Source organism: Xenopus laevis, chromosome 5S (assembly GCF_017654675.1).
Source record: "Xenopus laevis strain J_2021 chromosome 5S, Xenopus_laevis_v10.1, whole genome shotgun sequence".
NCBI classification, from domain to species: Eukaryota; Metazoa; Chordata; class Amphibia; order Anura; family Pipidae; genus Xenopus; species Xenopus laevis.
In genome coordinates, this window is record NC_054380.1 from 48,430,322 (window position 1) to 48,456,810 (window position 26,489).

At 38.2% G+C, this 26,489-nt stretch overlaps 1 protein-coding gene across 9 annotated transcripts in view; it reads left to right on the forward strand.

The window, feature by feature from the left end:
* Nucleotides 1-21,677: 21,677 nt before the first annotated feature.
* Nucleotides 21,678-26,489, forward strand: part of map3k4.S (mitogen-activated protein kinase kinase kinase 4 S homeolog) — a 136,395-nt gene continuing 131,583 nt past the window's right edge. For 4 of the 9 annotated variants that reach the window (XM_041564507.1, XM_041564505.1, XM_041564506.1 and 1 more), the window contains exon 1: nt 21,680-21,824. Coding sequence is in view for 3 of the 9 variants with exons in the window: in XM_041564501.1 (XP_041420435.1) it covers nt 21,751-21,824 (74 nt within the window). In the remaining 6 variants the exon portion in view is untranslated. Of the gene's footprint in view, nt 21,825-26,489 lie in introns of all 9 variants that reach the window. The other 5 variants (XM_041564501.1, XM_041564509.1, XM_041564502.1 and 2 more) reach the window with 2 other exon arrangements.

The following is a 26,489-nucleotide window of genomic DNA, read 5'->3' on the forward strand; positions in this document are numbered from 1 at the left end:
TGCACATGGGATACAGTGGGGAACAGAAAAGGAACAAGGTGATGATGGTGAAGGGTCAGCGACAGGAACAGGACTGGCACAGGAGTGGGGTGGTGCAGACGAAGAAAGCAGAACTGGAAGAGGACAGTGTGGGCGAGGAGTCAGACAAAGAGGGTGAAGAGACAGCCGCAGGACGTCTGTGTTATTTCTTTCCTTCAACATTGGTAGACCAACCTAATTTTGCTAAAATGTTGGTAGACAGATGGGATCTATTTTTGCATGAGAATTCTTAACATTAAAAAAATCGCCTTCTTTTATGGGAAACATGGAAATCTGTAGTTCGGGGTGAAATCAGAGCATATAGACTTGAAATAAAAACTTAGTTAAGTGCACAGCAAAAAGATTGCTGTCTCAATTTTAAAAATTCTCCATCTCTGGCAAACGCCAATAAATATAAGTTAGTGAATCCTTGACATCTTGGATTACCTTAAGGGACTCTTTTTTTCCAGTTATGCTAAAGCTAAATTGGCTAACTTTAGTAATAATCAAATAATGTCCTTGTTAATCTGTCTAAATGCTAAAATAGAAAGTCCAAACTGATCAAAATCAGAGACAAGGTCTCGTAATTAATAATCCATTGTAATTAGTCAACACTTAAGAACAAAAATTAATCTTTCTATCCTTCTTCAGATTTTAATATTAGGTCTAGTATTACTTTCTTTGAACTAGAACTAGATCTTTAGGAGCAATTAGAAAACCTCAATACGTTTATTCCCGTAGAAGTTACCTGCACTATTAACAACCTTAAAAAGAAAAGGGTGGGTGGGTGGTCCTGATGGCTTTACTCCACCTTTTTATAAACTGTTAAACCTTAAAATCTCTCCCTTCCTCACTAATTTATTTAATGATATTTTATTTAGGGGAAAGCAGTTACCTACTTCTTCTTTGTCAAACTTGATAATCATTCCTAAGGAGGGTAAACACCCTTCCCTCCTCTCTTCCTGCTTTCTAATATTCTTGCTGACAGGCTTTCTTTAATTCTGCCTACAATTATCTCAGAAACCTAAAATGGTTTTATAAAAAATAGATTTAGTACAAAAAAAACTACTATTTACTATACCAAGAGACAAGGATCCCATGCACCATTGTCAGTCTGGATGCCAAAAAGGCATTTGACAATGTTGTATGGAACCATCTTTTCAACTTCTTGGATTCTTTTTGGATTATTGGCCCTTTTAAAAATGTTATAACCATACTTTTCTCCTGGCAAACACAGAAAGTAGTGCTATACAATCAATCTGACCACTTTTTGTATCGTCAGGTGCCGACTGTGACTCTGTCTGCTCAGGTCCGATCCGAATGCCAAAACATATTTCAGCAGCACTCGGATACAGTGAAAATATAATTTATTTGTGCAACAGGTGAAGCAATGTTTTGGGCATAACCAGCCCTTTAGCTGAAATATGTTTTGGTATACTTTTCTCCTGAATCCCAGATTTCAATTGCTGGAGTAAAATCCCTCCATTTCAGAATTTGCAGGATCACTAGACACGGCTGCCCTTTACCCCCATTATTTTTAATATTCACTAGCCACTAGTTAGAGCTCTGGATAAGCTTCGGTTTCAGGGTATTAAGGTCAATGGTTTCCATCTAAAATCTCTAGTGTTTGCAGATGACTTTTTGATAATTATGCAAAATGTTAATAACTCCTTGGAATAAATATTTAAGTTATTGTATACAATGGTTAATTTTCAGGCTACAAGGTCAACACTTGTAAAACTGAAATTATGAACTTTGATACTATACACCTTGTTCCCTTTTGAATAAACTAAATCTAAGTAATCCTAAATTTTATCTTAGATCTTTATCCCTTAATATACTGTCATGGGAAAAAAATTCAAAATGAATCAGTTAATAGTGCTGCTCCAGCATAATTCTGCACTGAAATCCATTTCTCAAAAGAGCAAACAGATTTTTTTATATTCAATTTTGAAATCTGACATGGGGCTAGACATATTGTCAATTTCCCAGTTGCCCCAAGTCATGTGACTTGTGCTCTGATAAACTTCAATCACTCTTTACTGCTGTACTGCAAGTTAGAGTGATATCACCCCTACCTTTCCCCCCCTCAGCAGCCAAACAAAAGAACAATGGAAAGGTAACCAGATAGCAGCTCCCTAACACAAGATAACAGCTGCCTGGTACATCTAGAAACAACACTCAATAGTAAAAGCCAAGTCCCACGGAGACTGATTCAATTACATTAAGTAGGAGAAATAACAGCCTGCCAGAAAGTAGTTCCATCCTAAAGTGCAGGCACAAGTCACATGACTTGGGGCAGCTGGGAATCTCACAATATGTCTAACCCCATGTTAGATTTCAAAATTGAATATTGAAAAAATCTGTTTGCTCTTTTGAGAACTGGATTTCAGTGCAGAAGTCTGCTGGAGTAGCTCTTTTAACTGATGCGTTTTGAAAAAAAATATGTTTTCCGATGACAGGATCCCTTTAAGATCTGAGGAAATGATTCTCCTTAATCACAGGGTTGGGCCAAGTTGCTGAAGTGCCCAAGGCAGGGCGCATGCATCAACCTGCCCCCTGTGTATGCATACGTCGGCACACGCACGTACTTTGCTGCTCCCATATTTACCTGCAGCGGGCATCCTCTTCACTTCCGCAGCTAGGAACTAGGGGCAGCCAGGGAGAAGAGGTACGTGTTTGGCGCCCCTTCACCTTTGCGCCCTTGGAACGTGCCTCTTCTGTCTACCCCTAGTTTTGGTCCTGCTTAAGCATTACCCCTGCAAGCACTAAGATGCACTCACAAATAGATGAATACCCCTTTAAATTTAAAGGGGAAGATAGCATTTTTCAAAATGCTAATTTTCCCAAAATTAATTTACACTCTTTTAATTAAGCACTCTGATGTTAAAAAACTAGATTCTTCACTGGGTAATTGGAGCAACAAGAAGCCTGTAGCTCTTTCTAAACTACATTGTTTATACAAGTGAAGGGACCCATAGGTTTAATATGTCCCTAGGGCTTTTAAAACCTACACTTCCTTATATCCCTAGTTGCTGGGCAGATGACCATATATCTAATTGTGTCAACTAGTGTGTATACTTAGGAGTGAATCTTTCTCTTTGGCTTCTGGTTGCTGACCCAGCTGGATCTGTTCCATGTACAAAATAGAATAAAGAAAGTGCACACCCTTAAACCAAAATTGTGCGGTGCTAATCCATGAGGGTCTCGAAGAGGGATTACAAATATTACAGAAAATGGATTTCACACCGAATTCCAAAAATAATGAATTTATTACAAAAAAAGCAAAAACAAGAGAGAATTACAAAATTATACAAAAATTATATAAAGAGGTAAGCCCAACGCGTTTCGACCTTAAGGGTCTTCCTCAGGAGAAAAAATAGACAAAAAAAGAAAAAAGGCAGGATCTGTTCCATGGACATGCTCGGATTTGTGGCAAGGCCACAAAGGGCGGCAAAATTTTAGGGGCAGCATGGAACGCTGAGTTCCCCAGCGCTATGTATTAGAATTTTTTATGGTTTTTACACTTTTACACTAAATGTCAAATTTTTAACATTTTAGAGAATTAAAAAATACAATTTTAAAATTAAATTCATGAAAAAAATAGAAATTTAATGTTATTAATGTTAGTGAAAAGGGTCATAGTGCTGCTCAGCGTAGCCTGGCTCTGGTTTTACTCCAGAAGTGTAGATGAGGGCCAAAACCATTGTGATCAGAATTTGTGGAGAAACACAACATAGTATAGTATTTAATATATCATGGGCCAATTCACACATGGTAATTTTTCCTTAATGCATAGTTTATGCGTTAAAAAGCGATGTTTGTTTAAACAACTGTTGATCAAGTCATTTTTCACACACTAAAATACACATTTATTAAAGGTTGAATTTCAAATTCATTTGAGTTTTTTTAAACTCTCCTAAACTCCCATAAATTCGAAATGTGACCTTAATTTATTAATAAAATCTAATTTTCTCAGCTCGGACAAATTGAATAGATTCAAAAACTCAAATAGAATTCGATACAAATTACAAAAACTCAAATTGAATTTAAAAATCTCAGAGAAAAAAACTTGAATGTCAGGAAGGCTGCAAACCACCAAATTGATCCCTGGACCTCTCTCATTGACTTATACAGCAATTCGGCAGGTTTTAGGTGGTGAATAGGCGAATTCAAGTTCTTAAAGGGCCAGAGTATGATAAATCTCGAAACTCTAATTAAAACTCAAATCGAGTTTGGTTAATTCACAATTTGAATTTTAGAGTTTTGACCAAAAAGATTTTTTTTTTCAATTTTAGTTATAATTTTCGCTTCGACCCATAATAAATATGCCCCATAGAGAGTTATTTATTCTATCCGTTTTTTTCTGGTCGGACTTTTAAAGGAAAAAAACACAATTTTTTCATAACATTTTTTTTCCCGAGATTTATTAAACCCTGATGGTGTTAAACAGCTGAATAAAAAAGTACCCCAACTCAGACCTGCCAAGCTCATGTAGAAGTCAATGGCAGATGGCCCATTGATATCCTGATTTGTGCTGGGTTTCATTCAATAATCCAAAGATTTAATGGTTTCGGACATCAAATCTGAAAAAAGTAGCAGTTTCCGTGACAAATCTAAACAATTTGTACAATTTGGATTTTTTTCACGATTTAATCAAGTTTTTCCCTCACAAAAAAAACATATTGATAAATAGGGGGAAAGTCAGTGTGGATTTGGTCAGAGTAGTGTTCAGAAAATAGTGAGAAAATCGGATTTTGATAAATATTACATGTGGTAGGTTTATTGTATTGTGATACTTATCAAATTGAATCAGTTCTTCCCTACGACGAATGAATTTCAGGACAAAGTTGAAGAGGTGCGGAGAATGGAATACATGTCAGCCATACTCAATATTAAAATGCCCACATATTATAAGCTATGCGTGAATTGGGTATACCATTTCCCTAATACCCACACATCGGCTGAATGACACAAAGACTCAACTTCCTTGAACTCTATCTTTAATATGTAGCTTCAGAGGGAAAGAAAACGGAGGATTATGTATCATATTTTCTGACTAAGACCCTAACCTACCTAGGCACCAAATATAATAAATATACTAAATTGACAAAATGTACTCGATAATGCAACTTTGTACCCCCATTCCACAAGGTGATGTGTTATACTGCTATACCTTGTGTAATTCTGCGATATTTCACTGTACATGGATGCACGCGAGTACTTGCGATATTTCACTGTACTTGGATCCACGTTTTTTTTATTTCCTTCACTTTTTCCTTCTGTTATGATTATTATTTGTGACAAAATTTACAAAATGAAGAAATGAGTTAAAAAAAATAGAATCAGTCCTAACGCATAATTCACAAACATCTTTTAAGCATTAAAAGCATAAAATAGAGAGATAATTCCTGTAAAACTGAATACCTCCTAGAAGTGGGTGTTACTTTTGTGGTCAAATTTTTGCTTGAATCTGCAGAAGAGAATCAAGACTGTGATCACTCTAGAGTGGCATCCTCATATTTTTAGAGAAAGATCAGCTCTAGGTGGATTATCAGAGGAAGTAGTCAGGTACTACCGATTAAGTAAGGGCAGCAATGGCCTTTATGAGGAGCTGCAGCCTTATCTATACACATAGAAGCCATGCTGTTCCTGGCATGGTAAAACTTCTGTGCTCTGTTTATTTTTTTTTTTGAAAACAGAAGACTTCAGAACGTTTGAGGGAAATATGGTGGAGTGTCACAGCCCACATTTTTACTGTGCCTTTGGCAGGTCCTGAATGCATTATGTTCAGTGTTGGGGAGAGCATATTTTGAGGAATCGAAAAAGTTACCATTATCTTAATATTCGAGGCATATGTGACAGTAAGATGAATATTATGAGCATTGTTTTGGGCTTTTCAAGGCTTGTCACATGATTCTTACATCCTGAAGCAGTCAGGATTATATACAGATTTTGAATGTGGCAAAATGCCTGATGGGTGGCTTTTAGGTAAATATGTCCATCCGAAGCTTACAATTTAAATATATGCTTCTAGTCGCCGATTGTAAAAGCAGGGTCTGCCTATTGTAAGCTTGAGTAAGCATGCCATGGCAAGCATGCTCTGATTTCACAGGGGGAGACTGAAAGCAGCAATGCGTTGTGGCAGCTATCAGTCTCACACTGTGACATGGCAAGCAGGCCCTAATTTCACAGTGGGAGACTGAAAGCAGCTTATTTCATCTTATTTTATTTCAGGAGATGCTGGCTACCCATGTTATCCAAGCTAATGACTCCAAAATCCTTTTAATGAAGCCAGGGTCGGCCCCCTCGACTCCCTACCGTGATGCGCACTGCACGCCTGCGTGACGGCATGGCTCGACGCTCCTTCTTGAAAGGCGCCGCTCAGAGCTCTGTATGTTGCTGCGCACATGCGCAGATGGCGCAGCGCGGCGCCTAAAGAAATCTTTTTTTTTTAACAAAATGGTCGGGAGAGGGGTCTGGCCCGGCGGGGGCCCATTAAGGGTCGGGGCCCACCGGGTTTTTTCCCGGTTTCCCGCCGGGCCAGTCCGACACTGAATGAAGCATGGGTCTATAATCGAGAGAACTTTAGGTGTTCTGAAGAGCCCCTTCACGTATTTGGTTAAATCAGGAGGAAGCCTAATAAACAGCCCCAGTAAAGTGGCTTAAATTGTTACCACATGTGCTACACTGCACAATATTGGCAACCATCATGGACTACCTGGTTTTGTGGCTGATGATCTATTCTAGAAAAAGTATAAATTGGTTATAGGTTAACTAACCTATATCATTCAACATATCAATAACACATGGGATGTTTTTCCTTTTAAAAAAGTTGTTTAGTTGTCAGTGAAGTGCTTGTTGTACTGTCAGAACTATCTTTCACACAATAGCAAGTCGGCAATACTCAGCTACTATCTATAACACTTAAAACACTGTTTGTTCAAACTCCTGTTAACAATTACTTATCTTATCTAAAATTGCATTTTGTTTTTCCAACAAAGAAATATGCTGTTCCTTGACCTTTAAGTCTTTTGCTCATGCATTTTTAACAAAGCAGCCTCACAAGAGTCTTTTTGTCCCTGACTCTTGTTGTAACATTTTGTGGCAATACACAAATCGAGATTAACAACATGCAATTTGTTTCATAAGAGATTTTTGTTGAGACATATGGAAACATTTTTTGTCTTGTTCAACAGTTTCTGCTCCAACATTACTACTCGTGGATGTGCCCTTACGATTTTGATGTGTCGTTTGTGGGCATTCTGAGGTGTTAGCATTATTATCATTACCAGCCTCATTCAGAAATTCGGAAAATTTTGCATAACCTGTTACATTGTAAGATGCAGTTGCATCAACAATAAACCTTCTGTCTTATGTTGTTCTGTTATATTTTTTAGGGAAAAAAAAGGGAATACAACATCAATCTTTTGTTTACATTAATTAAAATACAAAGAAATTGTGAAATAGGTGCAATTTTCATGCAAACACATCACAAGGCAAAAACTAAAAGATTGACTGCACTTAACTAGAAGATTAACTGACTATACATACCTACAAGACTACTACATAACTATGAGATTGACTACACAAAACCCATCATATATACACACTATCACACCTCTCAAATTACCAATACACAAACATGAGATGTATATTAAAACCTGGACGACATGGGTTGTATTTTTGGAATCAGATCAGTTTAAACTTTTGCTCTCGGACTAGGAGCTTATCTGCTTTAGCCGCTTTTCATATTCTTTTTTGACATATTTATGGTGGGCTTTACTTGCATATCGTCAGAGTGAATTACAACGGCTGAGCGACTTTCTTTCTTTTCTGACTCTTCCTTTTCTTCTTTCTTTTCTGTTTCTGTCCTTTCTGGTCCTTTTTTGTTATGTTATCTATTTGATTTTGGTATCCTATTGTTATGCTTCTAAATTGTTTGTTTTTCAACAAGATATGAGTGTACTTTGAAAGTGAATGGCACCTAGACTGCTGTAGCAGTTTCGAAACGCTCTCCGATATGGGACGTACTTTGTATTATGATAAATGTGACAGTGTATTGTTATATTGATGACTGTGATTTTCCGAGAACTGTCCAACTCTATATCTTTGTTGTGATATTATTCTAACCCTGATACCTATGTTTATGATCTGTCTTAATGTGCTTTTTTTTATTCAATAAAAAGAGAATATACAAAAAAAAAAAAAAAAAAAATTACCAATACACTAATCTCTCATTATTATTACATTACCTATGGGTACCTCCTAGAACCTAGAGCCAAAATTTGGCTAAGTTTTAAAAAGTCAAAGTTTTTTTTTTGAAAATCGTTTGTTCGATCGATTAAATTTCAACGAACAGTCGAACAATTTTACTTCGACTGAAAACGCCCAAAAAAATTCAAAAAGAAAGGTTCGACTATTGAATTTGGCCTATTCGATGGTCGAATTTCGAAGTTTTTTAACTTCGAAATTCGACCCTTGATAATTCTGCCCCTGTGTTACATTTTTGTCTGAAATATAAACATCAGGGACACCAGTCACATAGTCACCATGAATAAGAGGAATCAGCATTTCTTCATAAGCAGTGTGAAATACTTTTTGTAGAAGGACCTCCACCACCTGGAAGTTAAACCTTTGAGCACTGGGGAAGAGCAGTTGGCTGTATACTGCCAAGCATTACATACTCCAAAGAAAACAACAAGTTTTTTGGAGAATAACTAAATTTACCAGCCACATATATAAAGTGTTACAATGTAATAATAAAATACAATACAGTCTATGAAAAATACTTTGGGGCAAATTCACTAAAGGACAGAGCGCCTAACGTTAGCTTTAATTCGCTAGCGTAGCGCATTTTCGTTAATTCGCCGATTCACTAATGGACACTGGCGTAAATTTGCTAGTGTTACTTCGCACCCTTATGCCTGGCGAATTTGCGCAACGGACATAACTACGCAAATTCACTGACGCGCGCATTTTTCTGAACGCTACCTTTTACGCCAGACTTCCTTCACCACCTCAGACCAGGCGAAGTGCAATAGAGTAGATAGGGATTGCTTCAAAAAAAGTTGACATTTTTTCAAAGTCCCAAAAAACGCTGGCGTTTTTTCTTTTTTTATGGGTGATAGGCTGAACGATTGAAATTTTTTTGGGGCTACCCTCCTTCCCCCCTACATTTACTAACTCATGGCACCTTAACTATACAGTGGGCACATGTGTAGGGCAAAATAAAAATTTTATTTGCTGTTTTGAAGGTTTCCCAGGCTTGTGTAGTGCTGCTACATATACCTCCACTGTAACTTCAATTTGGCGCCGTATGCAAATTAAGCATCGCTAGCGTAACTTCGCTTTGCTTGGCGAATTAACGCTAGTGCAACTTCGCAACCTTACGCTTCCCCTGAGCGCAAATTCGGATTTTAGTGAATTTGCGTAGCTCTAGTGAAAATACGCCTGGCGCAACTACCAATCTTAGTGAATTCGCCCCTTTGTTTTGTTGGTCACTAGATGATAATCAGATGATTCAAGAGTATTTATTCAGCAAAGAACTAAATATACTTGTATATTTCTATCCAGTCGGTAGCAGGTAGAACAGGCTATAACAGGCATATTTAGTAAAAATCTGATGTGAAATTATTCGAAAAAGATGCTGACACCTTAGAAACTCTGGTCTAGGTTTTCCTTGTAACAGAGCTTCATTAACTATATATTGAAAATGTTTAAGTACAATTATAATTATATTGATGAATGATATGAAATATTAAACACCCAATAAGAACAAAACAATGGTGGTATTTATTTAAACTATAATATTTTTTGCTAGACATTTTTGCACAACAACTGGAAACCATTATTGTATCCTTAGCCCTCAGTGGCTCTTATAATTTGGGAAAGGGTGCATAATATCTATCATATGGGGGCTTTGTAAACAGAAGGAACCCCAGACTCACTTTAACAATGAGGTGATATCCCATGTAAATGAATTTCTTTCAGGGTACATATGTAATTGGAGCCACATAATACTATAAAAAATATACTAAAGCTATATTTCAAGAATAAAAACAAAATCAAATTTGTGGACAAAAGGATGTTGTTACATCACAAACTCCATTTTGTGAATGTAAACATGTATTCTGTTCTTTAGATGCATGTCATTCAGATGCACAAGTCAGAGAATGTCTGGAGGTACTTCCTGTGTCTGGGCCCTGTTCTTAAGGCAGGCATATGTCTGTTGTGCCTCCTAATCCTGCTGTCTGTACCAGGTGCGAGATTTTTGATCTGGCACTCAGCACAGAGACCAGCAATCACAGGGGTACAAGTGCTGTGTGATTGAATACTAAGGGACATGCCCATGCAGGCCCGGACTGGCAATCTGTGGGTTCTGGCAATTACCAGAGGGGCTGCTGTATGGTTCCATAGAAAGTTACCATATAGTGGGCTGGTAGGAGGCTGTTTGGGCTGGTAGGGGCCTGTTTGGGCCTCTGTGTACTTGGAATGGCAGGGCCTATTTTGACTCCCAGTCCAGGCCTGTGCCCATGTGCCCTTTAGCACTCATGCACTTGCTCCCCCATGGTAGGAAGCAAGAAGCAACCATGCCTTCTAACAGGGGCACTCCTGGGGCTTGACCCGCCTGTAGCAGAAAACCACCCAAATCCCACATCCTTTGTGAAAGATTTTGCTGTATACTGAGGGCTTTGTGCACCTCATTCTAATTAACTTAGACTTAAATTAGAGTGCCCTCCATTTATCTCTCATCCTGCTTGAATCCAGGATTCAGTGCATCTCTAATACAAATATACATTTTCTGGAGCAAAAATTAATGAAGCATAGCAACATAGTTTAGAATAACTATACTGGAGCGTTGAGGTAATAATCTATGACCATTTGCAACATTTCATATATTATTTTTTCATTAATACTATTTGTTCCCACTACCCAAGACCCCTTATATGTGTACCTGCACTGTAGTGATATCTGTTAAAAAAAAAGCATATTCAGTAGTGGTTGCTGAGGTGCTTACTCAGATAAAGAAGGATAACTATCACACTAAGGTCCTGAAAAATTCCTGCACTGAAGTACCCCCATCAAGGGCTGCTGAACTTTATCTAGCTGTCTGTGCTGTAGGCCACCTTATATCATCAAGCAATTCTTCTACCGCAAGATAGGTTATTATTATTAGTAGTTACAGTAGAGGCCCCAAAATATGCCTAAATATTGCTTATAATAAACACCCAGCAAATACAACTACAGTAGGAGAATGTGCCAACAATTAATATTTTTAAACATGATTTCCTTTTTCTCAGTAAAAAGTACCTTGTACATTACCCCAACTAAGACACAATTCATTCAAAACCTGTTGGGTTTATTCCATGTTTAAATCATTTTAGCAGATTTATGAGCAGAATTATCAATGTGAGATTAGAGCTTGCCATTGAAAAACTCACCCATTTTACATTCATTCCTATTGGATTTTTAAAAGTGTGTTTATCAATGGAGTTCATCCTTTGATAAATACACTTCTAAAAATCCCATAGGAACGAATAGAAAGTGGGTGAGTTTTTCTGTGGCAGCTCTAATCTTACATTGTGATAACTCTGCCCCTTCATGTATGGAGTTCCAAATTACATAAAGTTCCCTTATTCAGAAAACAGTCCTGAGCATTCTTACAATAGGTTGCATACCTGTACCACGTATTGCACCAACAGATTTTTTAAGGTTTCCTAAGGGTACAGCACAAGTGCAAAAGAGAGTTCTAATAATAGTACGTCAGAAGTTATAAAAGTGTATTAGATTGCCAAAAGTCCAGAGTTTCATTACAGGGGATCGCACAAATGCTTTCATGTATTGACTGAAAGAGGCTTAGCAGGTCTAGTGCTGGGATTTACTATAGTGTAAAATGCAAAAGTGTCAGTTTGCCAGTCTAAAACAGGAGGCATTGCGTTGTTGTGCTCTTTGCTAATTGGCACTGGAGAAATTTTACTTGACCAAAATACAAAGAGAACTTTCACATGAAGTTTGGAGAATAAACTTGATGTTGTGACAACTCATGTTTTGACTAAATTTCATTTTTGGTGAAAACACCTCCAAATGTAACTTTCATCCCCTCATAAATATGTACCAGTGTGTGTGAAGTTGCATTAGGTAAGTCTAATTTTGGGACTATTATCAGGCCAGCAAACCCAGATGTTTTTACATTCTCCTAGACATCTGCAGGCTTTGTATGTTAATTTAATTAGTGGAAGAGTATTTTTCATCCATGTTATCCAGGCGAATGCTACAGTTGTGGTTCACAGGCTGGCTTGATACCTGCAGATCATGGCCCAGGATCCAGGTCAAGCGGGTGAAGATTGTAAGAAATTGATATCTTGGGTTTGACATTTTCTTGTATATGTTTTCATGACAATTGTTTTTTATACATTATATAAGAGTAATATATGCCTAGCAGACAACCAGTTTCAAAGGGAAGCTTGCAATTTACACCCAAAGCTGAATCTCAATATCAAAGGGTTTCCTGTGAATTGTAGTTGGGCTGTATGTTTTTTACAGGAGCCATAAAACTTCTTTCTGTATGCAAGAAACCCAGTGTATTTACTTTAATATACACTACGTAGTGTGGATGGTGTGGATACTTTGCTGCTTTCTTAAAAAGACTGTAACCCTAGTAATAGGGGTGAATATTATTATTATATTATACTACTAATATTATTATTATTATTACTGTAACCCTAGTAAGAGGGGTGAATATTATTATTAGTATTACTGGCCATACATGTTAAGATCTGTTTGTTTGTCAAGTTCGTGAAACAAGTGGTCTTTTATCAATATGCTCACCTTGAGGTAGACAATATCAATCTGATCAAAATGCAGCATAAGGAGTCCTTTGGGGCAAGGCCTGCATCAACGAGTCAATGCGTTCCTCACCTAATTAACATTTGTCCAATTTTTATTCATATATATATATATATATATATATATATATATATATATATATATATATATATATATATATATATATATATATATATATATCAGTGAGGCCCCTTGGCCCCTGTCTGTTGCCAGTGCCACCTTTGATTCCTAAAAGGGAGAGCAGAAGTGGTCTGTGCCACTGGCAAGTTGGAACAGTGAATAGATTTGCTCCCTTGCAGTGACTTTGATTCAAGCTATTGTTCCCTCTGTGCTCTGGTGTGTTTGTACAAATAATGCTTCCAAGGCATAACATGCAGCATTAGTTTAAATACAGTTTTATATGTAGGTACAAGTATGTGATCTGTTACCCAGGATGCTCTTTCCATAAGTTTTTATAGATAAGGGCCTTTCCATAATGCAGCTCACCTTACATTAAGGGTGTAATCTATCAGTCAGAATTTAACTCAATATTTTCTGCAACAAACTCCGATCAAATCCGCTCAGGTTTTTTACGCTTATTTATTACATTTTCCCGAAAATTTGTTTTGCTGGAAAAAATCTGATTTTCCTGATTTTTTGGAATTTTCACCCGAAAACTTCGGGATATTGCACGAAACCCAGCGCACATCAAAAAAATCATTGGGACTTCTCCCATTGACTTATATGCAACCTCGACATGTCTGAGAAGCCGGATTTTCAGATTCTGACTAATCCATCCGTGGGGTTTAATAATTTGTTTTTTTTTTTAAAAAGAAAAAAAGAAGAGAAAAAGAAACTTGTGATTTTGTTGTGATTTTTGCATTTGGAGTTTAGTGAATAACCCCCTAAGTCTACTTAAAAATCATGTAAACTTTGACTCCAATAATGATTAATTATAGCTTAGTTAGGATTACATAAAAGGAACTGTTTTATTACAGAGAAATGGGGAATTATTTTTAGAATGTAAACTATGTGATTAAAATGGAGGCTATGGGAGATGACCTTCCTGTAATTTGGAGCTTCTTGATGACAGGTTTCCTTATCCCATACCTGAACGTAGTTTTATGACATTTGCAAATTAGGACATTTGTATCCATACTTTGATTTAAACTTTGACTCAGAGGTTGAATTAGTAAGTCAACCACGCAAAGCTAATAAGTAACAGTAAACATGAAGGTAACAGTTTATGTTCAAACCAGATTAATCACACAATGCAAACATTTTGAAAAAGGTTGAAGGTTAGGTGTCTGTATTCCCATATCACTGAGCCTGGTAGTCCCTGTGTTGAATATTTTAACAGACTGCTTTTCATTCTCAGACACTCTTAACTCATTAGTACAGTCTTTTAAATGCAGATCTCCTCTTTCACATGTATTGATACTTCACAGAACATCAGAGAATAGTTGGTAATGTTATACAATCTATTTCATGTCTATCTGCCTTAAAAAGAATCCTCTTTTGAGTCTTGTCTGCACAAACAATTTAACAGATAATATTATTTTAGAATAAATTCTCTATCCTTAAGCTGGCCATAGACACAAAGATCAGATCGTACAAATCGAGGATTCATACAATTTCCGGACCGTGTGTGGAGAGTCTCGACATTTTTCGTCTGGCAGAGACCGGTCGTTTGGTCGGACAGGTTAAAAGATTTCTATACATGCAGAGAGAATATCTCTGCATGTATTGACGATCGTACAATTTTCAGAGGGAGACTGTCACTAGCTTTGGTTGGACATCATTTTCGTACGATTGCTGTCAGGGGCAGAACATCGGCTGATCTGTACTTTATTTGATCGGAATGGTTAGTGGCAATTCGGGAGATGGGAAAGTCCGATCATTTGCCTTTAACATGAAAAACCACCTGCGCTGCTTCAAATGAAAGCTCTGTTCCTCTAGTCTGAAGGTATGACCTCTGGTGCATTGATTCTTTTACGGGAAAGAGATCCCCCCCATCTGTCTATAATGTCCTCTAATGTAAATACAAATCTGCACTGCATACTCCAGATGAGGCCTTGAGTACTTTATTTGCTTTAAAAGTCACAGAAGAACACTACCCTAAATTAGACAGTTTTGCAACCTTTCGCCAGACGAACAATCATTACTCGTAAATTCACTAAAGTGCAAATTTTACAGAACGTTACCTCTTTTGCCAGAATTTCCTCCACCAGCTTAGACCTGGCGAATTGATAAGATGAAGCTATATCCTCCTCAATCTTACTGTATGTCAGTGACATCAAATACTGTATGATGAAAAGTCATAAAAATTATAAAAAATGCTGGCGTTTTTTCATATTTTAAAGCGGGAATGTCTTAAAAAGTTGTAACTAATTTCAATAAAAACATTATTTAAAAAAAAAAAAAGTTGTAACTATTTTATATGAAAACTAATCAGATGGCACACACTTCAGCAATTGTGCTACAAATTCAGTGGTTTTATTTGAGTTCTCCACACGACGTTTCGGAGGTACAACCTCCTTTCTCAAGTGCTCTCCAAGCCATCTGATTATTTTTCATATGGAATATTGAAACCCATTTATGCAGCAAGGTTTCCAGATAGAGCACCACAACATTTAAATCGCAGTCTTTTGAAATATTGTATATTGGATATGTAAATATTTTATGCTGTTAACACTACTAAGCTTTACTTTGTGGAAAATATGTCTTTCAAAACTAATAACGTTAATTAAATAATAAAAAAAAAGTTGTAACTATTAACATTTGTTGTTGTAACATTATTTTTTTACCATTTGAGGGGCATGTCACATTTGTTTTAGGGTGGGCTCATGTCTAGGACATTAGAGGATCTCTTTTGTCTTGAACATTTTTAATAATAAGTGGCCACTTCAAGCAACTTTCCCAACATCACTAATAAAGACATATATACAGCACCGGACTGGGAGTTTAAGGGCTAGTCCACACGGGGAGATAGCGACGCGTTTGCGGTCGCGGCGACAAAGCGCCGCGACAGTCGCCGCGACCGGCGCAGGCGACAGTTTTGTATGGGCGCCTATGTAAAAACGCCTGTGCTAACCACACGAGGCGATGCGCTTTTCAACAGTCGCCTGAAAATGCCTCGCCAGGCTTTTTCAGGCGACTGTTGAAAAGCGCATCGCCTCGTGTGGTTAGCACAGGCGTTTTTACATAGGCGCCTATATATAACTGTCGCCTGCGCCGGTCGCGGCGCTTTGTCGCCGCGACCGCAAACGCGTCGCTATCTCCCCGTGTGGAATAGCCCTAAAAGTAGCCCTGGCAAAGAAAAGCTGAAGCAGCCCACATGTATACATCTGCACTAAGGGGTGTATTTAATAAAAATAGCGACAGATATCAGTGGTGATTTTGCCCATAGCAACAAATCAGATCTTTGCCGATCTATACATGTATTTGTTAAAGGAAATTAGCTTATTTCATTGAGCGAAGATTTTTTTTCTATATCTGTAACGTCTGATGGTGACTGACAGATATGACAAGTTCATCATAAAGTAAAGGGGCACAATACAATGTTCACCAAAAGAGTAATTGTGACTAAGGAAGTTAAGTATCTTCATAAGTGGCTACATAGTCAGTATACAAAACTGTTAACTTCCCCTGCATGTGGTCCTACGATGTTGCTGTAATGGTGGAAGTTGAAGTAAAACAGTAATCACATGCCCAGGCTAAAGGGATGACATTTTTTAAGATCAGCAGTATAATCAGCTTCATAGTCTTTAGATATAGGTTGCTAAAACACAGCAATAAGCTGAGAAATAAATATAAACTTGCCAGAGAATTGACCCTCCGTGCTGCAAGGGAGTACCAGGGAGCGGGAAATAAAGACTGCACGCTCAGAAACAGATACCTGTTAAAACACACTTACAGGTTCCAGAAGTGCAGTCACTTGTAAAATAAGCGACATCTAGTGGTGTTTGTCAACAACAGCAGCCTCATTACATATACAGTATGAGGACAGCAGGCTGTGCAGAGATGCCTGTGCAGCCCATTTACATTACACAGACAGTGGCCCAATGGGCATTTGTATGAATTCACACATGGCCAGTCCGGGCCTGTGTATATATATATATGACCTATATGTACCCACCCTATTCAAATTGACATAATGCAGAAAAGAACGTTAGCGAAAGTTCGCTATGAAATGCTCGCAATGACATTTACAATAGCAAATTTTGCCAGCGTTCGGCTGCCGAAACGCAACTTTGCATTTTAGTAAATTAGCGTAGTGGTAGCAAATTAGCGTAGTGGTGTAAAGTGTGGCAAAGCCTTTGCAGGTGAAAATTCATCTTTAGTGAATCTGCCCAGTGTGTTGAACCTGACGCAGATTGGGAGCTCTCTCAATGGAGAAAATGCTGAATTGGTTACGCCAAGAAGCAGGACCTGAGGAGTTCAAGAGAGAGGTTCAGCTTATGCAGAGTGAGAAGCAGTAGCACTGCATTGATTCTTCTAAAGAGGTACCAAGTGTGGAGTCAACTGAAATGCCACACGACACCCCAAAAAGGAAGAGGGAAGCACCTGCCACAAGGTCATCAGGAGCCAGCAGAGCTGCAAACAACATAAAAAAGAAGGCACTCAGCAAGACGCCTGAATGAAGACGGGAGGTTTAATGCTTCTTCAACGAGCATCCTATGGCCTACCCTACTGCTTTGTCTCTTTGTCACAGAGTAGGCAGTGTTAGTGCTGCTGGGACCCCCCGCCTATTGGCTGTTTCTCATGCAGACATTTCTAAAACGAATGGCGGTGCACCACAGGGGGCACAAACAACAGCATCATCAGCCACCCTCCTGTTTCTCCGCAAGTCCTTGGCAGCAAAGGACAGACATATGCCGTGAGCAGCACTGCTTCTGATCAGCCTTCAACTTTTAAGGGTGCTTGTAACAATGAAGCAGTGGAGCCTCAAATTCTCAAGGAAATGTATGGCAGTACACATAATTGTGTACACATAAAAGTACCAAACTCTTCTGTTCAGAGAATGAGTTAAGAGTAAAATATTTTTATAACCCTTTATTTATAAAGCACAAACATAATCCGCAGCATGTTACAGAGATTCAGGCAGGATTTGTGGTGGCCGCTAGGACCATGTGGTTTAAAAGAGGGAAATCCAGGCCTGCAGAAATTATAAATCATTCACATCAGTCCCTGCCCTAGTAAATCTTATAATCTAAGGCCCCTATAACATGGGGAAAAAGCAGTGTCTCCAAAGGAAACCCACACTGACATGGGGAGAACATACAAACTGCAGTCAGAAAAAATTGTGTAAAAAGCTATGTAAAATAAATGGTGAGATAATTGAAAAATACAAGTCTTTTTACGATAAAATCTGAATTTTTAGTGGAAAAAAACTCGTATTTTTTAAGATATATTTTACCCCTAAATTGCAAAAAGTCAGAATCCAAAAATACTTAATCTCAGTGGCAGAGGTCCTATTTGCAATTTGAAGATATTATTGTATGCACTGGGTTTCATATGGTAATTCTAACATCTCTGGCTTTTCCGCCAATTTCACGAAAAATTATTACTTTTTCGGGCAACAAATATGAAAAATGTATTTTTTTTTGTGCAACAATCCAAAAAAGTTGCAGTTTTTGTCGATCTGATTTTTTCATGTTTTTTTAATGATAAGGGTAAATTGCGGATTCTAGTTTGGTTGGATTTTTTTTTAATTTACTAATCAGTGAAATTCGGATTTTAGTAAATAACCCCCTTAGCGTTTTCTTGAAAACATTTCATCACTCATCCAAAAGGCTTCTTCTGTTCAACTGAGTAGTGAGGGACAGGAAGATGGGGAGATTAGTCGCACAGCAACATATCTCCCCTACTTTGGGCAACTAATCTCCCCAAATGCCTTCCCGCCGGCAAGAATACGAATCGCCGGCGGGATGGCAAACATTACATAAAACCAATGACCAAGCATAGCCATGCTATTCCTGGCGTTTCGAAGTTGCACACTTGAACTATGTTGTTAAAGTTGAAATTTTTTTTAAAAAAAAGACATATACATTTTATCTTTTTAAAGGAGAACTAAAGCTTTATGCTTAGCTTATGATTAAGGGCGCATGCGCCCAAAGAGCGTCAAGCAACGTCTGTAACGTGCAGATTTTTACCAATGGATGAATAAAGTTTTGTAGTTTTATATTACTCCGGTGTGCGGAACCACTCTTCTTTCTGTCTACAAACCAATGCAGCCTGGGACGCCGAAGGATTCCAGCACCCACCCATTTTACAAGCTGCCAGTTTCTTGTATGGATAACATGCGGTGAGTCGGATCGGTAACGCTCGTTTTTCTCTAGCTAAAGAAGCAGACTAGAAATGTTGTACATTATGTTTTGGTACCAACCCAAGGCAATCAGAGCCTTTTAGCAGTAAAGATCTGTCTCTTCAAAGATTATCCTGTAGCTCCCCATCTTCTTTTCTGCTAATTCACTGCACATGCTCTGTGCTGCTGTCACTTACTGAGCTTAGGAACTGACTCACAGTTCACATAGAATATGAATATAATAATAATAATATAATCTGATTAGTAATTAATACAGATAATCACTACCTATCAATTTAGAACAGTTAGAGTAGGCGACCCCCCCCCCCACAGAGCTGGATGAAAAATTTAACTTTACACTTCAATATTAGAAAAACGGTCTCAAATAATAAGTTTTTGGGAGCCTCTAATGCCTCCATTGAAAAAAAAACATTATTATGAAAGATTACTGTTGTTACCCATTGGATTCTTCTAAAGTAGCCCACATGTTGTTCCTACTAATTGTGAAAAATATTGTCCTATCATCACCTAAAACCCCTGCCAGCACCAGTCTCCATCTTTGCCCTTTTCGGCCCTTGAAGTTTCTGCTGTGGAACTGACAGGGAACCTGCAGAAGTTAGAAAACATTACTTTAGGTAAATTCCACCCATGTCCCTCTTATATCTTCGCCATTGTGTGAACAATCTAGCCCTTAAATGTAACCCTTAAAGGGATACTGTCGTGGAAAAACATGTTTTTTTTTAAAAATGTATCAGTTAATAGTGCTACTACAGCAGAATCCTGCATTGAAATCCGTTTTTCAAAACAAGAAATGGATTTTTTTTATATCTAATTTTAAAATTTGCTATGGGGCTAGACATTTTGACATTTCCCAGCTGCCCTCAGGTCATGTGACTTGTGCTCTGATAAACTTCAGTCACACTTTACTGCTGCACTGCAATTTGGAGTGATGTCATTACCCCTCCCTCCTACAAGCTGCTGTAATGTAAATAGAGCCTTGTCTGCTGAGCCTGTCAATTGAACAATAGGCAGGTATCAAGATAAGCTCTGACTGACACCACTTCAGAAGGACTGAAATCCTTCATACAAACATATAAATAATAATATAGTCCTGTGATAACTGCCCCCGCTTACGTTTCAAAAAAAATAAATAAATAAAATATATCTATATATATATATATATATATATATATACACACACACACAATTCATTTTAGACACTGGAAAAATATTTTATATAGTTTATTTATATTTGTTTACACAAAAATGAATGTCAGAAACACAGGAGTACACTCCCAGGACTGATGACAGGGAATAGAAAAAAAGGATAAAATAAGGAGGACATACTTGAAAACCAGGAAAACTCAGGAGGAAGTCTAGGAAGGGTTAAAATAGCTCAGGAGAAAATGCTGTGCCTGCTGTTAGAGCAGCACAGGATGAATGTGTAATGAGCAGAAATGGAAGCCCCCATGACAAAATACAAACTAAAATAACTTATGCATGGATTTGTGGATTAACATTTTATTTGCCAGACAGTGTTTATGGATGTGTGTTTTTTTATAAAAATGCAACAAAAAAAAAGTTTGAAATGACGAGATTCCCTTTAAAGGGGGAACTCCACAAAAACATAACAAGCTTTTTAAAAAGTAAACAATTTCAGTCAAATTTGCAATATACATCAACTAAAAAATATTCAGATTTTTCATGATTTTTAATGGTTTGGATTCCCTAAGCCTAACCCCCTGCTGATCTGTCTTGACTACTTTGCTGAGCAGGCAGACTACTGTTACTTTGTTACAGCAGCCAGCTGTCCTTAGCCTGCATCCTTTCAAACGCCACAATTTACCTGCTCACGTGAGTTCAATAAGGAACGTAAAATTACAGAACAATGCATTGAGGGTTATGTAGTTCATGCATGCTGTCTGTAAGCTGTGGAGAAGTTGTTACAATTTGTAACATCAGTGTTTAGTCCCTCCTTCCCTGCCAGAAGAACTATTAAACAGCTGGACTTCAGTATGGAGAATTGCATTTATTCATACTTTTTGAAGAAACAGGTAACTATGATGGGTATATTAGGGGTTTCTGTGTTATGTGGGCCTCTGTATCAAATTTTGGTTTGGAACCTGGAGTTCCCCTTTAAAGTAGAAAAAAATAAAAATTCCTTAATTTAACTGTGGCTGATAGAGTGTGTTGTCTAACTCCTGTTACACAACAGGCGGACCCTCAAAATACGCTATTTGTCCCATTCTAATTGCGTGATGAGTCTCAGAAGGCCACAAGTACTTTTAGCAACCAGGAAACCCGTCCTTTCCAGACCACTGGCGGCGCCCTAACCATAAAATACATATGAGTTCTGAGGACATATTAGGAGTTGAGATGGCAGAGAATAGGCCTGCAGACACCATAGAAAAGTTTCTGCTTCCTAACAAAACTAGTAAGTTTAAGCAATGACAACATATACTGTGACCGGATCCACCACTGCTTCCTAGCAGCTTTCGATTGTGTAACCTACGCCGTCCCTTCTCATTACTCCCACTAGGCGGCTGCGTGACGCGTCACTGCGCTTACGTGTAGCCGTGACGCCTAAGTCTCGCGTGATGAGATTTGTGGCGTCTGGATTTTCTGTAAGACAGGAGGCAAGGAGTTTGTGGTTAACAGCTTTGCGGGACGTGTAAGTATTGAGGGACTGTGAACTGTGTTATAAATCCGTAGGGTGCCGTGAAAAGCGGGACTGTAAGCTAATATGCTTCAAAATCGTTTCTGGTTATTTCTTCTTCCTCAAAGAAAAACCTCTTAGGCGGGGTGTTTTTTTTTGTACATCGTGCTGTCTGAGTAGCCCCTCTAGTCCTGCGGAGGTGGAGTATAATTGTGCAGAAGTGGTACTGTCTTTTCTAGAGGAGTATTAGAGTGCTGATGTACACATTTGCTTGGAGCGAGGTTCCTTGGCACTTCAGGATAGAAACCATATTCTTGCTGCCCTACAGTTCTGGAAGTTGTAGTACACAGTTCTATTTTGACAGACGGCCCCCGCATTGTAAACCTGACAATGGGCGAGGTAAAAGGTTTTATGGAAAAGTGGGCAGATTAGGGAGTGTGAGGGTGCAATGAGGTATGGTCTAAATTTTCCCTTTTTTGATCATTACAGTGTTGGCTATGGCAGTGTAAGCTGAAAGAATGATCGTTTGCAAGTATTTTCTTGGCACTGCACTCCAAAAGGAACTCTGTAGTGACTGCACTGTGTTATCATTGGACTACAGTGTGTTGTTTATATGTTCTTGGAAACAGAGTTTACCTGACATTGCCTTTCTAATTTACTGAGAAGGCACAAAACTGCAGTGATTTTACACTGGAGTTTTTATTCCTTGCAATCATGTAGCCAAGGGTTGTGCCAGAAATCATTGCGTTCAATACTATACAGTTCATAGGCCCAGCTAACCAAATCTCATTAATGAGTCACATATTGCCTCAATTATCCCCTTACAGATGCCCAATGAGCTTTATACTTTGTATTGCCATCAGATGGACTAGCATGTAACATTTTAGACCAGTATGAGAGAGCTCGGACTCAATGTATTATATAGCCCTAGTCAGTACTGGGTCAGGTGTATTCAGGCCAATATCCACACAAGGTTTGAAGGCTGCGGGCAGTTTTGTTCCAAATTCTCTTCCATCAATCCCACCTGTGGCCTTACTGTGTCCTGCTTTTTGCCTTTAGCAGCCTGTATTTATAGGTATGCACCTGCCCTGCCTCCTTCATGATATCAGAGATGGGCGGGTTGACTGCTTTTTTGTAAATACAGGTGAATTGCCTGGTCAGTTGGGAATGGGATGTTTATTGTCTTGTACAGATTGACTTTTTGTTGACCCACTCATCACTACTAGACAGTTATTGGTAAAGATAATTATCAATGATTTTGAATTGTCTACAAACAAACTAGAATTTTCTTCTCATTCTACAGTGGCATCGTTGTTAGCATTGCTCTCTTGTAGCACTACATTGTAACTTAATATTTTGGCTTGAAATAAGACACATGCCCACCAAGTTCTGCATTCTAGTCTGTTACACTTATAGGTGCAAAATGCAAACTGTAACCATGCTTAGTAAAGTATCTATTAGGGTTAGTCGCCTGCACTAAAGCACACGCAGCGATGCTTTTTCAATAGTCTCCCAAAGTTGCCTCACGGACTATTGAAAACGCATCGCCGCATATGCTTTAGCGCAGGCAACTTTTCATTCTAGCCTATGGGAAAACACGCTGAGGTAGTTTTGGGGAGATTGTCGCTCAGAAGACGAGGCGATTAGGCGCCAGGCGACAAAATCTCTGAATCTCCTCATGTGGCCTTACCCTTATAATTCCATCCAAGTTTTGCTTAATGAACCCAAAATGTTTCTAGTTTACTAAAGCAGTCTTTTTTTATGCATTAATATTGCTGTTTTGCTTAAAGGAAAATCAGTCTTGAAAAAAGTAGAACTATTTGGGTGACATTTTAGTCATCTAAAATACACACACATGAACATTATTTAAAGGGATACTGTCATCGGATAACATGATTTTTTTTCGAAATGCATCAATTAATAGTGCTGCTCCAGTAGAGTTATGCACTGAAATCCATTTTTTACAAAGAGCAAACAGATTTTGATATTTAATTGTGTAATCTGACAAGGGTCAAACATATTGTCAGTTTCCCAGGTGCCCCCAGTCATGTGACTTGTGCTTTGATAAACTTTAGTCACTCTTTACTGCTGCACTGCAAGTTAGCGTGATATCACCCCCTTCCCCCCAGCAGCCCTTCTGCAGAACATTGGGAAGGTAACCAGAAAACAGCTCCCTGGTAGATAGTCCCACTGCAACTTCTTCAGTTGAGTAGGAGAAACAACAGTCTGCCTCTTTCTGAAAGCACTTGACCAGTATAATTTAGAAATAAAAACTACACCATAGAAATCATGACAAAATTCCTTTAAGCTTTTTTCTTAAGGTAGAAAAGCCATAAGGGCTAATTTACGGACAGTCTGGGTTATGTAATAAACTGTCCCAGACAGAGTTTACTGGTAATCTTTTTGAAAAGGTCTGATTGGTTGCTAAAGGCCGCACAATGCAGGCGATCACAAGACCCTTAATTACATAACTTATATGGGCACTGTGACACATGGCTTATGGTCCTCTTCTCTATGTCTGTGTTTTAGAATGGAGGAGAAAAGTGCAACCATTCCATCTGCAGCTTTGTCTAGCTCCACTGATAGGCACAGCATTGGCCCGAGTTCAGCTACAGAACGAAGATTGTTCTGCCTCTCCGTAAAGATACATGGAGCTACTGATGAGAGATGTGCAAGGCAGGCTGTATACCACATGAGACTGTGCCCTATAGGTTTTAAAATAGCACAGATGTAGTTGCCCATTAAGTTGCAATAAGTTTAGTAAATGAAAGCAAAAACCTGGTTGTTATTGGCCACTGCAATGGTGCAATTTAGCACTTATCTTTGTAAGTCAGTGCCACTATTTATACAGGCAATCTACCTATGTTATATTTGTTGCCCTTTTTAAAATTATTTAGAGGTAATGACAAAAAAACCCCCCCATAAAATAATACCATTATAGACAGAAAGCAAAAAGTAAAAAACATATCACTTTTTTCCACACATTTGTTTCTGACTTTCTTTTAACTTATTCTTATTCTCTTAAAATATATTATTAGAACAATTAAAAAGCCATACGAAATGTACAACAAAACAGAGATTGCCATGTCTATGTATATACAAAACAAAAACTGTGGTATCGTGTTAGCCAGTAGCAAAAATAACAAATAAAAAACAAATACAAAAAGTATTGTAGAAGTGATACCTATATTGGCTCACAATAAAAAAAATACATTGCAAGCTTTCTGAGCACCAAGGCCCCTTCGTCAGGCAAAATACAAATGAAAGCTAGAAAGCCACAGCATATATTCTGTTAGATCAGTGAAAGTTATCCATGGGCAATAATTTAGGACTTTACAGATAGATAGAGATCAAATGTAGAGATAATACAATGAATTAGGGTGGGTTGTAAATAGTCCAGGAGTCTGGATTCAGTCAGGTCACTGAATTTATGAAATCTGACCATAAATTAAGGCCCTGTCTCAATGTGTTAAATAACTCCATACACTTAAATATATATAATGTATATACAGTTAGGACCATAAATCTTTGGACTGAGACAACTTTTTTTCTAAATTTGGTTCTGTACATTACCACAATGAATTTTAAATGAAACAACTCAGATGCAGTTGACCTGCAGACTTTCAGATTTACTTCAGTGGGTTGAACAAAAAGATTTGAACTAAAGCCTTTTTAACACAATCACTTTATTTCAGGGGCTCAAAAGTAATAAGACAATTGACTCAAAGGCTATTTCATGGGCAGGTGTGGGCAATTACTTTGTCATTATCAATGAAGCAGATAAAAGCCCTGGAGTTGATTTGAGTGGGGCAGCTTGTATGTGGATGATTTTGCTGTTAAAAGACAACATGCGGTCAAAGGAGCTCTCCAATGCAGTTGAAAGAAGCCATCTTTAAGCTGCAAAAACAGAAAAAACCCATCCGAGAAATTGCTACAATATTAGGAGTGGCAAAATCTAAAGTTCAGTACATCCTTAGAAAAAAAGAAAGCACTGGTGAACTCAGCAACGCAAAAAGCCATGGACGTCCACGGAAGACAACAGTGGTGGATGATCGCAGAATCAAAAAACCCATCCGAGAAATTGCTACAATATTAGGAGTGGCAAAATCTAAAGTTTGGTACATCCTGAGAAAAAAGAGAAACCACTGGTGAACCCAGCAACGCAAAAAGACCTGGACGTCCACGGAAGACAACAGTGGTGTATGATAGCAGAATCATTTCCATGGTGAAGAGAAACCCCTTCACAACAGCCAAAAAAGTGAACACCACTCTCCAGGAGGTAGGCTTATCGATATCCAAGTCTACCATAAAGAGAAGACTGCATGAAAGTAAATATAGAGGGTGCACTACAAGGTGCAAGCCACTCATAAGCCTCAAGAATAGAAAGGCTAGATTGGACTTTGCTATAAAAAAGCCAGCACAGTTCTGGAAAAAACATTCTTTGGACAGATGAAACCAAAATCAACCTCTACCAGAATGATGGCAAGAAAAAAGTATGGAGAAGGCGTGGAACAGCTCATGATCCAAAGCATACCACATCATCTGTAAAACATGGCGGAGGCAGTGTGATGGCTTGGGCGTGCATGGCTGCCAGTGGCACTTTGACACTAGTGTTTATCGATGATGTGACAGAGGACAGAAGCAGCTGAATGAATTCTGAGGTGTTCAGAGACGCACAGT